The sequence below is a fragment of the Penicillium chermesinum genome (assembly GCF_028974085.1).
Source record: "Penicillium chermesinum strain IBT 19713 chromosome Unknown utg000001l:1.0-1975020.0:1.0-1976611.0, whole genome shotgun sequence".
Taxonomy (NCBI): Eukaryota; Fungi; Ascomycota; class Eurotiomycetes; order Eurotiales; family Aspergillaceae; genus Penicillium; species Penicillium chermesinum.
In genome coordinates this window covers 34720-48685 of record NW_026695311.1, presented here as the reverse complement: position 1 = coordinate 48685, position 13966 = coordinate 34720, and the positions used below count along the sequence as shown (strand labels likewise).

General features: G+C 52.8%; 7 protein-coding genes across 7 annotated transcripts; 4 read left to right on the top strand and 3 right to left on the bottom strand.

Annotated features, from left to right (window-relative positions):
- Window positions 1-321: 321 nt before the first annotated feature.
- Window positions 322-1065, top strand: N7468_000021 (uncharacterized protein; the record flags this gene model as incomplete). Its single annotated transcript, XM_058469318.1, has 1 exon — window positions 322-1065. One exon carries the CDS (start codon window positions 322-324, stop codon window positions 1063-1065), a length of 744 nt encoding a protein of 247 aa, XP_058335349.1.
- A 480-nt stretch (window positions 1066-1545) lies between these two features.
- Window positions 1546-3500, bottom strand: N7468_000020 (cytochrome P450; the record flags this gene model as incomplete). Its single annotated transcript, XM_058469317.1, has 7 exons — window positions 1546-1745; window positions 1795-1896; window positions 2027-2241; window positions 2301-2419; window positions 2470-2813; window positions 2863-3045; window positions 3110-3500. The coding sequence occupies 7 exons, from the start codon at window positions 3498-3500 to the stop codon at window positions 1546-1548; spliced, it is 1554 nt and encodes a 517-aa protein (XP_058335348.1).
- Window positions 3501-3908: 408 nt separating this feature from the next.
- N7468_000019 (UbiA family prenyltransferase) lies at window positions 3909-5003 on the top strand (the record flags this gene model as incomplete). The annotated part of the gene is made up of 1 exon (XM_058469316.1): window positions 3909-5003. The coding sequence occupies one exon, from the start codon at window positions 3909-3911 to the stop codon at window positions 5001-5003; it is 1095 nt and encodes a 364-aa protein (XP_058335347.1).
- A 1026-nt stretch (window positions 5004-6029) lies between these two features.
- N7468_000018 (uncharacterized protein) lies at window positions 6030-7332 on the bottom strand (the record flags this gene model as incomplete). The annotated part of the gene is made up of 4 exons (XM_058469315.1): window positions 6030-6477; window positions 6531-6904; window positions 6951-7050; window positions 7142-7332. 4 exons carry the CDS (start codon window positions 7330-7332, stop codon window positions 6030-6032), a joined length of 1113 nt encoding a protein of 370 aa, XP_058335346.1.
- An 869-nt stretch (window positions 7333-8201) lies between these two features.
- N7468_000017 (Aldo/keto reductase) lies at window positions 8202-9251 on the top strand (the record flags this gene model as incomplete). The annotated part of the gene is made up of 3 exons (XM_058469314.1): window positions 8202-8489; window positions 8563-8822; window positions 8885-9251. 3 exons carry the CDS (start codon window positions 8202-8204, stop codon window positions 9249-9251), a joined length of 915 nt encoding a protein of 304 aa, XP_058335345.1.
- A 333-nt stretch (window positions 9252-9584) lies between these two features.
- On the top strand, window positions 9585-11410 carry N7468_000016 (FAD-dependent oxidoreductase; the record flags this gene model as incomplete). The annotated part of the gene is made up of 3 exons (XM_058469313.1): window positions 9585-10743; window positions 10793-11075; window positions 11128-11410. Coding segments are annotated over 3 exons (1725 nt in total), but the record flags the coding sequence as incomplete, so codon positions are not given.
- Window positions 11411-11669: 259 nt separating this feature from the next.
- On the bottom strand, window positions 11670-13403 carry helE (3-ketosteroid 1-dehydrogenase helE; the record flags this gene model as incomplete). The annotated part of the gene is made up of 1 exon (XM_058469312.1): window positions 11670-13403. One exon carries the CDS (start codon window positions 13401-13403, stop codon window positions 11670-11672), a length of 1734 nt encoding a protein of 577 aa, XP_058335343.1.
- Window positions 13404-13966: the final 563 nt, after the last annotated feature.

Below are 13966 nucleotides of genomic sequence, written 5' to 3'. Positions count from 1 at the left end.
AAATTACAAAACGGAAAGCAATTTACAAGGGCCGGTTACCAGACCTTGTATTGGTTTGAAATTTGACACTATAATACTCTACCACGCTAAACCCTGCCCCGTCCACCCTTTCCTGGTTCATCCCTCCCTCCTTCCCTTCACCTCTAGTTATTTAAGGCGAGGATGCTTTCAAGGGCAATCAGCCAATTCCACCCTTCGCCCACCAGAATCAGACATCTTCCGCTCAAGAAGATATCCTTTACTCCAGCTACTATCATCTGCTCTGCTCCCAACAAAATATCCGTCCGGCGTGAGAACCAAATAGCAACCCCTTTTACTACAATGAGCGGGCGCTTGCGCCAAAGAGTCACGGATGATGACTGGCGTCCCGAGCAGCCCTCAAAACGGAATCCTGATATGGAAACAACCAGTAATGAAGCCGATATTCTGGAACGTCTTTTACAGAAAGATGGGTTCAAGACATGGGGCTTTGTTATCTATCGCTGCACCTACGCCAACAACCACGACTGGCAAAAATTCCTAGACCTCTACTATAGCGAAGCAAAGTCTACGCTAGAGCTGTATAGAGGTCTTGACCTGCTTGATGATTTCGCACCCACGGTTATTGAGGATCCTTCTTTCGAAGGCGCGACAACCCGTGAACTGCGTGAGCATTTCAAGACATGGGCCCAGGTTGCAGTGTTTCGTGAACAAAATATCACTGCTTTACAGGCTTCTGGGTCTTATTTCAGCACGGGGCGATACCGCTTTTTTATTATGGTGGATCAAGAGTCATTGGAGTCTGTGTTGAATGCGCCAGACAGGAATAAGGTTGGTATGGCATTTGTTCGGTTGGTGAATGCGGAATGGGAGCCTCAGGTTCTAGATGAGGATGAAATAGAGGCGCTTGGTGGACCGCCGGAGGAGTTTGAGCCTTTGGAAGGATGCACACTTGAGGATGTTGGTTGGATGAAGATACCATTCGACGAACCGGGGGTTAGTGGGTTTGTGCGTATGCGTGATCCTAATCAATGGGATCGGTATTATTCTCGGCCTCCCAAAATCCAATCGTTGACGGGAGGCTGATGCTGCCAAACTTTTCTAAGCTAGAGAATCCGACTCAACTACTATTTGAGTCCTTCTTATTTTTGGGGTATTTTACTATTTCAAATCGATGGCGATCGGGGGCCGTAAGCCAAGGGCTTACTAGGCTGAGTTTGATATCTTTGTTGGAGTACATTTTCTCCATCACTTGTACACCGGGTTGGCCTCCTGACTCTCAACAGAGGTTAAAGTCTTGTTCTATGTAAGTTATCAACCAGAATGCCAAGACACGTAACTACATATGGTTCTTCTTTGCCCGTTACATGAACGGGCAGTATTCTCCTAGTGATTACCAGATACCTCTTAATGCGAAGTGGATATATTATTGTGGAGCGGTATAACTTCCTAGCTTGACGGATGAAGGTTCCGGTCAGCACATCTGATTTCACTCGAAAGAGCACCTGGGCACAGAAGACTGTTGACAGACCACTGACCCGCACTATGGATCGCTGTTTCCTTGGATCACTGCATCACATCACGTCTGTTAAAGATTACATGGCACGGCCCAGGCTGCGCCCTCAATTGGTCCTTCATGTCCCTCTCCAAGAACTCTCCATGCTTATTGTTCGGCGCGAATTCAAACGTGTAGCGGCTAATCAGAGTAGCTAGGACGAGGCGAATCTGCGTCAAAGCCAGATTCTTGCCGACACACATCGTGTTCCCTGGACTTTTTAGTTTCAGACAACATTGAATCTCGAGGTGGATGCATACCAACGCCGAATGGAGCGAATGCCCGCTTATCCCGAACCAATTCAGGCTGACTATACCATCGCTCCGGAATGAACTCATGAGGGCGGGCATACGCTGACTCCACTGGGAAAATTGATAATCATTAGCACTGCGCAGACTAATGAGTGGATCCAGGCTTACATCTTCCGATGGTGTATCGGGGAGCACAGATCTTGATTCCCCCCCGGAATAAATGTGCCCTCAATCATCAAACCTTCTGGAGGCGTGACCCGGGTCCCAAACGTGAGGACAGCCGGAAGGAGCCGCATGGTTTCGTTGATGACGCCGTTGAGGTGAGAGAGCTTGGCAAGTCCAACGGCATCTTCCAAGGACTCAAGAGTTTGCAGTTCCTTGAGAATCTTCTGGGCATGTTGGGGATACCGAGTCAGGAAGTAGAAGAGATGGGTGAGAGTGGGAGCATTTGTGTCGCTATTTCCGGAGGTCACGTTAGAACGGCTTACCCAACAGGAAGAAATCGGTTAACGAACCTGCCAGCAACAACCAAAGTCGCAGTATCGCCGCTCAGCCAGTACTCCCGCTTCTCATCATTGCTTTTCTTATGTTCTTCGATGAAAAATGAGGCAATATCCTTATCTGGGACAGTTTTCTGGATGACAATAAGTGGACGAATGCCAAGCGCCAGCGAGATTAGCTCACCTTCATTCGACGCTCCATGCACTTATCACAGTACTCCAACATCTGGAACCACCACTTGGCCCACCAGAGCCCGGGAATAAAGGCGAATGCCAGGCGGGGAACCCAGATTGCAGGGCTAAAAGGCCCCAACAGCGCGAGGGCATATCGGAACATCCACAGTGTCCGGTGCCATTGCTCATTCTTCATCATTTCAAAATCCTGGCTAAAGGCAAAGTCGCCCATGGAGTCAAAGGAAAACCAGTACATCACTTCGTTGATCAGAATAGGCTGGGATGCCTTTCCGCCAATCAAGTCAGCGAGGGTGTTGACCTTGCCGACGATGCGTCGATGGTATTGCCGAATAGCTAGCACGGGTCAGCGGCGATCTTCAAGAAACCAGAGAAGGAATACTACCAGAGCTGCTCAATGCGTTGGTCCAAAGCTTTCTTCTTTGGTTGTGGAGCGCCCGATCCCGGGTGAAGATCGACGAGACTCGAGGATGAAGAAGGTCGTACCAATCAGAGCGGGTGTTATTGTTCCCCGGACCATCCATGGCTTCGAAGACCCCGGGGTGGTAGACAGTCACTTCAGCCGGGCCTGTAGTTGACGGTTAATTTGACTGACATTCGGTTTAGTCCAGTAGGATGCCATTTCGACTCACCTGTGCGCACGAATGTTCCGTACTTTTCATGGATCTCCGTAAGCACATGATGACCTCGAGAGTTGCGGCACTTCCAAACATGCCATAGCTTGGATGCAGCAGCCAGTTTCGGGCCATTGAAGTGGCGGAGTCGGTGGAAGAAAACCCGGTAGATGACGATGCTACTGAGCAGAGACGTCATATATAGTCCGAAGAGGACGAATGGTCTCAAGGAGGCACATTCGGGGATAGCATGCTCAGCACCCACGATTTGGATAGCGTGGAGTATAGCAAGGACCCCTATATGTGGTAAGACCACTTGCCATATGTGCAAGTGCCATTCGCCGTGGATGAAGATTCCCCAATGAGCCAGGAAGCCTGACAGGACGGCCAAAAGGGATGGTGCGATCATGGTCTAACTGCAACAAGATTCTAAGGCCGTTAGAGGAACTTTTTGGATTGCTGTGAACTTGGGAAGAACTGCAGAGGATATAAGGCCCAGCTAATAATTCTTAGGGTCCCCTCCCCCCTCCGCCCCTGTGGAGGCAACCAACAATACCCAGGTATTGTTGACGCGGCCTGAACAGCCCCCTGTGGAGAAGACAACGAGCGAATGTTGGATGACATTGCGTACAATGCGTTGGGGGCTCAAGCACAACATGCCAAGTGGGCTGAGGCGCTTACTAGTATTGGAGTAGACCCGGTTCCATAGACTTCATAAGGAGCGTGGGCATGATGCCCGGTCGAGGGTCGAGCTCGCCCCGACATAGTTACAATTACTTCAATTTACTCTGCGATACTGACAAACTCCCATTTCAACATGAGTGAAACATCTCAATCTAATGCCTTCACTATCATCCGTCCATCTTATAAGGTGAGTGAGACTACCGACAAAGCTTCCACGATTCATTATGCAAATAGCCCACAGGGACGAGCTCGCCAGAGCAATCAATTTGTGCTAGTTCGGGTGCTGCAATCTCTCTTGGTTTTTTTGACATATCACGCATATAGCATCTTCCTTTTCACATGCAGTGATTTCAAGACCATCGTGATTCCGAGCACCGTGTTTGGCGTGAGCAACTCTCTCGCGGCCAGCGCATATGGGTTGGAAAACAGCCCTCCAGTCTCTCTCGAACTTCTCATTGATCGAACCCTCCAAACGTTCTTCTGGGTTATCCTCGTCTTCATCCCATTCTCGATCGATAACCAGCGGACTCCCTCGGCGATCGAAGAAGACACTCTCAACAAGCCATGGCGCCCCATGCCCCAGAAACGCCTGACGCCGCGCCAAGCAAGATGGCTGATGACCTGCTTCTTTGCTCTCGTGCAGTGCCACGGCATTTCCGGCCGAGGCCTTGGCCATCGGCAATCTACTTCCCTATTCCTGCTCGGGCTTTGGTACAACAACTTTGGGGGCGCCGACAACCACCCCGTTGTGCGGAACGGCATCAATGCCGCGGGTTACATGTGTTTTATCTCCGGTGCCCTCGAGAATGCGCTGGGCCAAAGGCTGGATTTCCCGCTGCAGAATCCAATTGGCCAGACCGATCTAAAATTCCGCCTGGAGCAGTGGCTTTTGCTCATTGCGGGCATCATTCTGACTACCGTGCATTTGCAGGATCTGTATGATCAGCGAGGGGACGCGGTGCGTCAACGGCGCACGATGCCTTTGGTGATTGGCGACGGGGCTGCTCGATGGACCATTGCCATTCCAATGACTGTCTGGGCGTTTGTGTGCCCACTCTTTTGGAAGGTACGAGCTGAGCTGTTTGTCCTCAGCGTGGGGCTCGCCTTTACGGTGGTTGGACGAGTGCTGTTGCGACGCGACGAGAAAAGCGATCGGAGTACCTTCCGGGTGTGGAACTACTGGATTGCGACGATCTACGCCATGCCTCTATTTTCTCAGGTACACTGAGGTCTATACTTTGAACATGAGACGCTGTTGTGGATTTTCCCGCTGCGAATACGAATGTGAATAAATTACTTGCCTTGTATGCATCTGAAACGCCGGTAAAAGTATGCCCAGGCGCCCAACCAACATCTGCTTGACTCGGCATATCTATCCTCTGTCTTCTCCATATGCCGTTTTGGGATTGCATACAAGCGGGACGATACGCCATGTCGATCACGCGGCAAATCCGACCGCGTAACGACTGGCGATTCGACTCTGATCATTCTGGGCCCTGCCCCGGGCCCTTGGGGCAAGGCCTTGCAGAATTAGTTTCCGCGGAACCGGAGGTAATTAGGTCGGACGCGACCTCGGGAGAGGCTGACTCCAGCTGACTCCAGCTGACTCTATCTGACTCAAAGCTGCGAAGTTAAGGCCCCCGGTTGGCCCCAGTGGGGCAAATCAAACAATTTGGCCTGGTAAAGCCCACAGTTACATCGTCATGGGTAATAGGCACGGGCAGTTCATTGGTTCGTTCGTCGCACCCGCAACCCAACATCCTAAAATCGAGGGCAGGATTGAGGCTACGTCCATGTTCGAAGAGGTGGCTTGCAGAAGGATTTTAGGCGAGGCTTGGCCCTTCCCGCAGATCCACCTGTGAGCCCCAGTCTAGCCCCATGCATTGTAGAGTTTGCTTCTATCGCCCAGGATTCGTGACAAACTGGTACACTGCAGGTGGTCATTTCCGGTGACTTGATATGATCTCCAACGTAGCTCCGGGGGCGACGTTGGAAGTTGGGGTCGGTTTTACGCCCACTTGGCTGTCAACACTTTGCGTGACATTTCTTGCTGCGGACGGGGTCTGTCACGGTATTCTACGATTCCCCTCCCGCGGTGGTCTACCACCCTGTACCATTCCACACTATCAGATCGGGGCTCATAACATAGTAATAGGTCTTAGCGATGAATGTCAGTCATTATAGAGTGCTATACTTGACTATTCCCGAGCAAATATATATCATGTACAAGTGGATTTCATTATAGGGTGAATAACTACACGCGGGCTGACTCCCGTTCAATCGTCAGCACATTCTGTACCATTATCCCAGCCGAGTTGTATCCTCGACCATCCTCGGCGAAAGACCCTGAGTCGATTTGGTACGAGATTTCCGGCACCGAGACCTGCGTGCGATGCGAGGCGGCTTTTTCATGCTCGTCGTCCTGCGAGGCCAGCAGCTCAATATCACCCGGATCTCGCCTTGGCCACGAGCGGCCGCTAGAACCGATCGTGTGAATACGAGGGTCTTTGCTACGGGGGTTGCTCTCCCGACGGCGGCTGCGGCGCAAAATCACGGCGCCTATCATGGGGGCACAGGCAACGATTGTGCCTGAACTGAGTTCCGCAGCAACCAGAATAGAGGCGTCATTTAAACAGAAGGTCTTGTTCTTGGGGTCGCACACCTGTGTCTGGATTAGACGTCCGATGTTGACGCCGGCCGTACTAGTCGAACCAAGGTTAGCAGACGAGACCCTCAATGACTGCAGGACACGTACATGAAGCCCAGGAGGAAGCTGGCCACCACGCTGATCTTCTTGTCCTTTGGCATGTTCAAGGAAAATACCATCGGCATTGGAAGGGTGACGACTATGAGGTCCACGACCAAGTTGAACGAGGCCGATATATTCTCAGTCTCGGAGACATCGCCACACTTGCCCTGGATCTTGATGTCCCAGTTGGAAGCTATCGGGCGACAGAGAAGAAGGACCATTAGGACGGAGGCTACCCAGTATGCGATCACGATGCCGGCAACCGTCATGGAGATCCAGTAGAACTTGTTGCCCCGGAACAGTTCGATGTAGAGGAAGATGATCCCCAGACGAAAGGCTGTCGTGCCCGTGATGAAGAACCATTCGGATGACCAGAATGTCTATCCGTGTAAGAGATCGGTTATCTTTCTTGAGGTCGAGACTCACCTTCAGCGTCGTTGTCATGGTCGGATAATCCACCGTGAGGACATTTTGCCCGTACGCGCCCGCCGAAGCGCCTGCCAGTGGAGAGGAATCATCAGTATCGCTGCCCAAACCTCAGAAGGGTTAATCCCTCGACTCACCAATAATCGCACATACGCAGTAACATAGAAGACAAATCTCCACGCGGTTAGTACTCCGAGAGAGACTGCGCATGTATCGAGGTCATCCATACCAGCGACAATCCGACGAAATAATCGTGAATCTTCAGCGTCCGCCGCAGATTCCGGCTGTTGACCATCCGCAGGGCAAAGGCAACCGTGGCCAAGGCACTGAAGACTGCTGCCAGAACAATCAGCTTAGTCTGGCGCTCCTTGACGGTCGTCATTTCGGTGATACTGGACAGCCCAGAAGTAGGTTGAAGACAACGAGAGAAACCCGCAACAGAAGCATGGGCATAGGCAGCCTGGGTCTGGTCACTTTGGGGGCAATTTTGGCTCTCTGCACTTGCGCCAATGCAATACTACGACTGGTGAAGCCCCCCCTCATGCTGCATGTCCCGTTGGGGATCCGATCGGCATGGACCTAAGTACGGAACTAAGTACGGAACTAAGTACGCAACTGCCCGCGCACTGCCCACCAACTCTGGCGCTCCTAGCAGTGTTGGGTGCGTGAATGTGAAGAGGCAAATATTCGAAACTTGATCTTTAGGCTTTTTACCGGTGACGATAATCTCGGATCCTGTGTTGGTTGCGGGCCGCTGGACCAATATCCCAAGATACGTCTCGTTGGAGAAAGGATGGACCAGCTAATCCTATTGAGAGCCATCATACCCCTGCCATTAGTCACAGATGCTTCCAATAGAGGCTATTCCGCATGCCCTCTCGGTGGCTTGAGGGCTGCTGGTTGCCTGACCTGCAGTTTCTTCACGAAGATGGTCTCTGCGCAGTCAAATTCCCAGGTGGGCCCAATGCAACCCCACTGGGGCTGTTGGAAACGTCCGTGCGGCCCGCAGTGACAATACGTGACGGGGCTGGAATTTGGGCGCTTATTTTGGCCCCCAAGACGCCTACAGGCATCTCTTTGTTCACTAAATTGATCAGCATCTTATTCGTGGGCCCACAGCTGATCATAGTCCCCATCGACTGTGCCAGGTTAGCTAATAAAGAGGGGTAGGTTGGGTCTCATCGGGATACAAAGAAACTCGAGCGTCTCCCACGGACTTGATCATCGAATATTGACTTCTTGCACTACACCATGTCTGCACCGGAATATTATATGGGCACCCAGGGCTTCGGCGGGGCCTGGACAGAGAGCAACGTGTCCGAGCTCATTGCGCGGCTCGAGAGTGCCAACCTTAAGCACTATGACACAGCCTCCTTGTACCCATTGACCAATCCGGGAGGGTCTGAGCGACTCCTAGGGAGCATCCGAAAGCCCGATTTTGTGATCGACACCAAAATCCTGTACCGGCCCGAGGCGCTTCGCAAGGAGAAGATGGAGGAGTCCCTCCGCGGCAGTTTGAAGAACCTCGGCGTGGAGAAGGTAGTTACCGTTCGCTGACCTGTTGAGCTGACGGATTGTTGAAGACTGATTGTGAAACTCATCTTTCCGCTAGGTCAACATTCTGTATGCGCATGCCCCCGACAAGGTGGTTCCAATCGCAGAACAAGCGGCCAATTTCGACTCCCTATACCGCGCCGGTCTTTTCACCGAGCTAGGCCTGTGCAATTACTCGACCGCCCAAGTCAAAGAATACATCGATCTCGCGACCGAGAAGGGCTATGTCCGTCCCACCGTGTACCAGGGTCAATACAACATTTTCTGTCGGCAATACGAGAAAGAGCTCTTTCCTTTCCTGAAGGCCCACGGAATCAAGTTCGTCGCCAACTCGCCTTTGGCGGGCGGGTTCGCCACCGGCAAACTCACCCTTGCCCAAGGGCAGAGCAACTGGTGGGCACGCGATTCGAGCAATCCGAGAGCAATGTGATGGGTGGTCTCTACCGAATGTGGTACGACAAGCCCGTCTTCCACGACGCTGTGCGAAAGTTGAGTGCGGCGGTCGCTGAGACCGACGTGCCCAGCTTAGCCCAGGCCTCATTGCGCTGGCTGCTCTTCCACGCGGGCCTGGCCAGCACCGATGCCGTCGCGATTGGCCCCACCAAGATTGCCCAGTTAGAGGGGTACCTCGAGGCGCGTGAAACAGGGCCTCTGCCGGCAGAGCTAGTGGCCCAAATAGAGCAGGTGTACGATGAGACAATGCGGGCCGAAGCGGCTCCACTGGTGGAGGTTGGCTGGTGGTCCTAAACAAGGCTGGCCCCCAGGTATTTGTCACGTATCTTTAGCATTTTACAATACGTATTTTTTTTAAGCTGAACAATATCCGAGTGCAGTACAGCTTGATATCCACCAACGCAGCTAGATGCGCAGCCAACCCACTTCTTAAACAACGTCTCGCCATGGCAAGAGCCTTTGGCCCCCTTGTTTGTAAAAAGCAACACTTATGTGGGTCTACCCCCAGCCTAGCTATGACGCCTGACTTGGCGAAGCGTTGTAGGATCTTGTCTTTATAGTTAGGTGTGTAGGTGTCGCCCACTTACTCTTGCTGTACATTTTGTATCCAAATCGCAATTCGCCACTATGGCCCTCGTACGCAGTCTACAGAGGCTACTGCTTCTATCGTTCCTCTGCCTTCCCTCTATAGCATATCCTACCCAATCTGCCGAAGATTGCCTCTGCTTTCCAGGAGAATCCTGCTGGCCAAGCACAGCTGAGTGGGCCGCTTTCAATCGTACTGTCGGCGGGCGGCTTATTGCCACGACCCCAATTGGCAGTCCCTGCCACAAAAACAATCCCTTTTCGCCTTACGATGAGGCGGCATGCAACAATCTGCGTGCGAATTGGGAGTTCCCCAAAACCCACTATGAAAGCTCCTCCTCGATTATGGCGGGCTTCTATGCCAATCACAGCTGCGATCCATTCACCGCTCCCTCGACACAATGTATCGTCGGGACCTACGTTCAATACTCGGTGCGAGCGGAGTCGACGGCTGATATTCAGAAGACATTGAATTTCACCACGACGCATCGCATTCGCCTCGTTGTCCGCAATACCGGTCATGATTACCTGGGTAAATCGACCGGTGCAGGCGCAGTCGCTATCTGGACTCATCATCTCAAGGATATCAGCTTCGTGGATTACAAGTCCCCATCTTACTCAGGGAAAGCTGTGAAACTGGGCGCCGGTGTGCAGGTGTCCGAGTCCAATGCCGCAGCCCACGCGAAAGGCTTGACCATTGTGGGCGGAAACGCCAGAAGCGTGGGGATCTCCGGCGGTTATTCCCAAGGCGGCGGCCATGGCCAACTGGTCTCGCAGTACGGACTGGCTGCCGACCAGGTCTTGGAGTGGGAAGTTGTCACCGGCACAGGCGACCTGGTGACGGCGACACCGGACAATGAGCATGCGGATCTGTGGTGGGCGCTTGCAGGTGGCGGTGGCGGGACCTACGGTGTGGTCGTTTCCATGACGAGTAAAGCTCACCCGGAGTTGAACACTGCAACAGCCAACTTGACCTTCTCGTCAGTTGGCACCACGCAGACCGCATTCTATGGTGCTGTGCGTACCTTTTTGGAGTCGACGCTGGGTCGTCTGTTGGATTCCCGCGGAGCAGCCGTATGGTATATCGTGGATGGCGCGTTCGAGCTGGTCCCCATCACTCTTCCTGGTGGAAGCAAGCAGGACCTCCAGTCCATCATGAGTCCGCTACTTGGAAAGCTCAAGCAGGAGAATATCTCCTATGGTATGTTCCTCCTGGAAACTTGCAACTATCACCAAACTGACTTCGCCAGAATATTCCATTCAGGATTTTCCTACGTGGTATGCCAGCTTCGAGGCTATGAGCGCCGACGTCAACGTCACAGAAGACAACATCGGCGGCAGACTGATTCCGCGTAGCGTCGTAGACAACCAAACAGAGGCCCTCCTGGATCGATTCAGGGAGATCGCCGATGCAGGGGCTGTTCTCTCGGGCATCTCTGTCAATGCATCTCTAGTGCACCGGAACCAAACCCTTCCGCCTAACTCAGTGAACCCTGCCTGGCGAGATGCCGCAATTGATATCGTCGTTGGAAAGTAAGTCGCACCCCGGGCGGACGGGCAGAAAGGTGCTGACCAGCGTGAAAAGACCACTTAGCAAGACCAACCATACTCTCAATGTCCAGTACCAGGAGGAAATTACCAACAGTCTTCTCCCAAAACTGGAAGAGATTACGCCCGGGGGCGGTGCGTACTTGAATGAGGCGGATGCCCACCAGCCGAACTGGAAATTCACCTTCTATCACACGAACTACAATCGCCTGTTGCAGGTCAAGAACAAGTATGATCCATATCACAAGTTCTATGCGCTTACGGGCGTGGGAAGTGATTTATGGCAGCAGAAGAGCGATGGAAGGTTATGTCGAGCGAAGGTATGATATTATAGTCAGCCTCCAACTCTATATATCGGGCACCGTACGATCACATAAAATTCTATTTTACTGTCCACCGGTACTCCTCTTCTAGTCCACCTCTTGAGCTCTCTAAACTGGAGATTTATGATATGGATCTAGTAGTATATATCGCTTCTAAGAACACAGAAAAAAAAAAATAAAAATAAAAAAAAATAGCAGAGTGTACACTAGCACTAGTTCTTGCCAGCAAGTTTCAAGCCAGCCCGGTACCCAAAAGTCATACCGGGACCAATACTGGATCCAGCGCCCGGACAAACGCCCTTGAATACCTGGTTCTGATCACAGCCCACCGCATACAGACCTGGAATCGCCTCCCCCTTGCATCCACCACCTGGGCATCGATATTTGTTGACAGGCCATAGATCGTGCTGACGTTCCCCGGGTAAACCGGCAGCGCGTAGAATGGTCCCGTCTTACAGGCCCCCAAACTGGGATTCGGGGCCACAGAGGGGTCACCATAGAAGCGGTCATTGGGCTCCTCCCCTCGGTGGTACTCGAGATCTTTCCCAGTTTCCGCAAAAGAGTTGAACTGCGCGATCGTCTTTTCGAGGTTCTCCTTCGGAACTCCAATTCGACCCGCCAGCTCGGCAATCGTAGGAGCAGACAAGAGATACTTCTGTCGTAGAAGCTTTCCAATCGGATACGGCGCCGGGAAGGCCATTCCCATTCCGTATTTGCGAAGATAGGTATGGTCGGCGATGTAGAAGGCCTTTTCAATTCCCTTCTCGTGCATTGCGGCGACGAAGTTCTGGTATGGCGCGGACTCGTTCGCGAAGCGCTTTCCATTGGTATCGACGAAGATCGATCCCGGCTTCGCCCTGTCAAAGAAATGGGGGAAGCGTCGGGTAGGCTGACCGGGGACCTCTAGCAGGGAGATGGGCGCGAAGACCGCGTTCTCAGGGTTCTTCGCGGGCAGGGCTCCCCCACTTTCGACCCCAATGCGCTTGCCGTCGCCGGTGTTTCCCCGGGGAGCAGCGCACCATTCATGGGGCACGTAGTTTTTTGCTTCGGGCGATCGGCCAAACCCACCGCTGGCTAACACGACGCCTTTCCTGGCATGGACCGAGAGTTCTTGCCCATCCCGAAGAACTTTTAGCCCCACTACGCGGCCGTTGTCGAGAATTGGCCCCTGCGCGGGGACGTTGTTCCACAGCTGAACGCCTTCGGTTTGGAGTGATGCAAGTAGGCGGCCTACCAGGGCATTTCCATTCATCATCACCGTGCCTTTCCCCCATCTGATCAGATCGAACGCATATCTTGACAGAATCCGCACCGACGCCATGAAATTCGACACGCTGCCAAGCGGGTTACTGAGAATTGGCAGCAGAGTCCAATCAGCCTGCATGGACCCAAAGACCGCTACGCCTTGGATGGGATACCGCACATCTTTGATGAGATTTCCCAGCTGCCGACCGTCGAAACTGCCCTTGGTGAGAAGTGTGCGTCCGACCGACGCCCCTGGTCGTGACTGGTGATAGTCTGGGGCTGGCACCGGCTGAAACTGCATATGCGAGTTCGCTTCCAGCCACTCCAGCATTTCGGGGGCGGACTTCAAGAAGGCCGCGATCTTCTGCTGGTCGTACAGCGGGCCTAAGAGGTTCTGCAGATACTCATCGGCCTTTTCGGTGCTATCGGTGATTCCCATAATGGGCTGGTATTTATTGTTCGGCAGCCACATGCCTCCTCCAGAGGTTGCGGTGGTGCCCCCGAAATACTGTGTCTTTTCCAGCACCAGCACATCCAGGCCATGTTTCGCTGCCGCCAATGCGGCTGTCAGCCCAGAGCACCCGGAGCCGACGACAATGACGTCGACTTCATTGGGCTTTCTTTGAGCCTGTGTGGAGTAGCATGCCTGGGCCCATCGTTTGCCACAAGACTCCTTCAAGGGAGCGGCGAGTGAAGGTCGCGGGGCACTCCGCAGAGTCTGAAGGCCACAACTTCGTAGCATCATGTAGGAAAACTCCACTCAACTGGAGGCTAAAAGAACATACAGAGAGGGCAAATGGGAAAAAGCGGCCCCCCTCTGATTATATTTCAAATCATGTTTTAGGCTGTGGCAGGGATGTTGTTAGGACCCCGGGGCCAAGCTGGTAATTATCTGTGTCGAGAACCAAAAATACGAGGCCCCACTTGGCCGCCCCCATAGTTTACGGTATCTTGCGCAGGGAATTGATTGGGAATGAACTAGGCGACTCGCCAGACGCGTACATCACCTGAGCTTAAGCTCAAACTGAGATCCCGCCAGGAGTGCGTGGGCAGCGCTAAGCATGCTAGTGGTCTCAGGTCTTTCCGGCATTGGAGTAGCGAATATGACAGGCCTACTAGACGATTTCGGTACTAAATGCCCACCTTACTAAGAAGAGCAGTATTGACCCTCACCCAGTAGCCCGTGATAAGATAGTAAGATAACATCCAGGGCTACGATGGACGAAGTTCTTTACAGGTTTATTTCTAGGAGCTTTAAGGTGGTAGCTACGTGTGTTGGCTGCGGGCCGTTTTTTTCGCTTTGGCCAG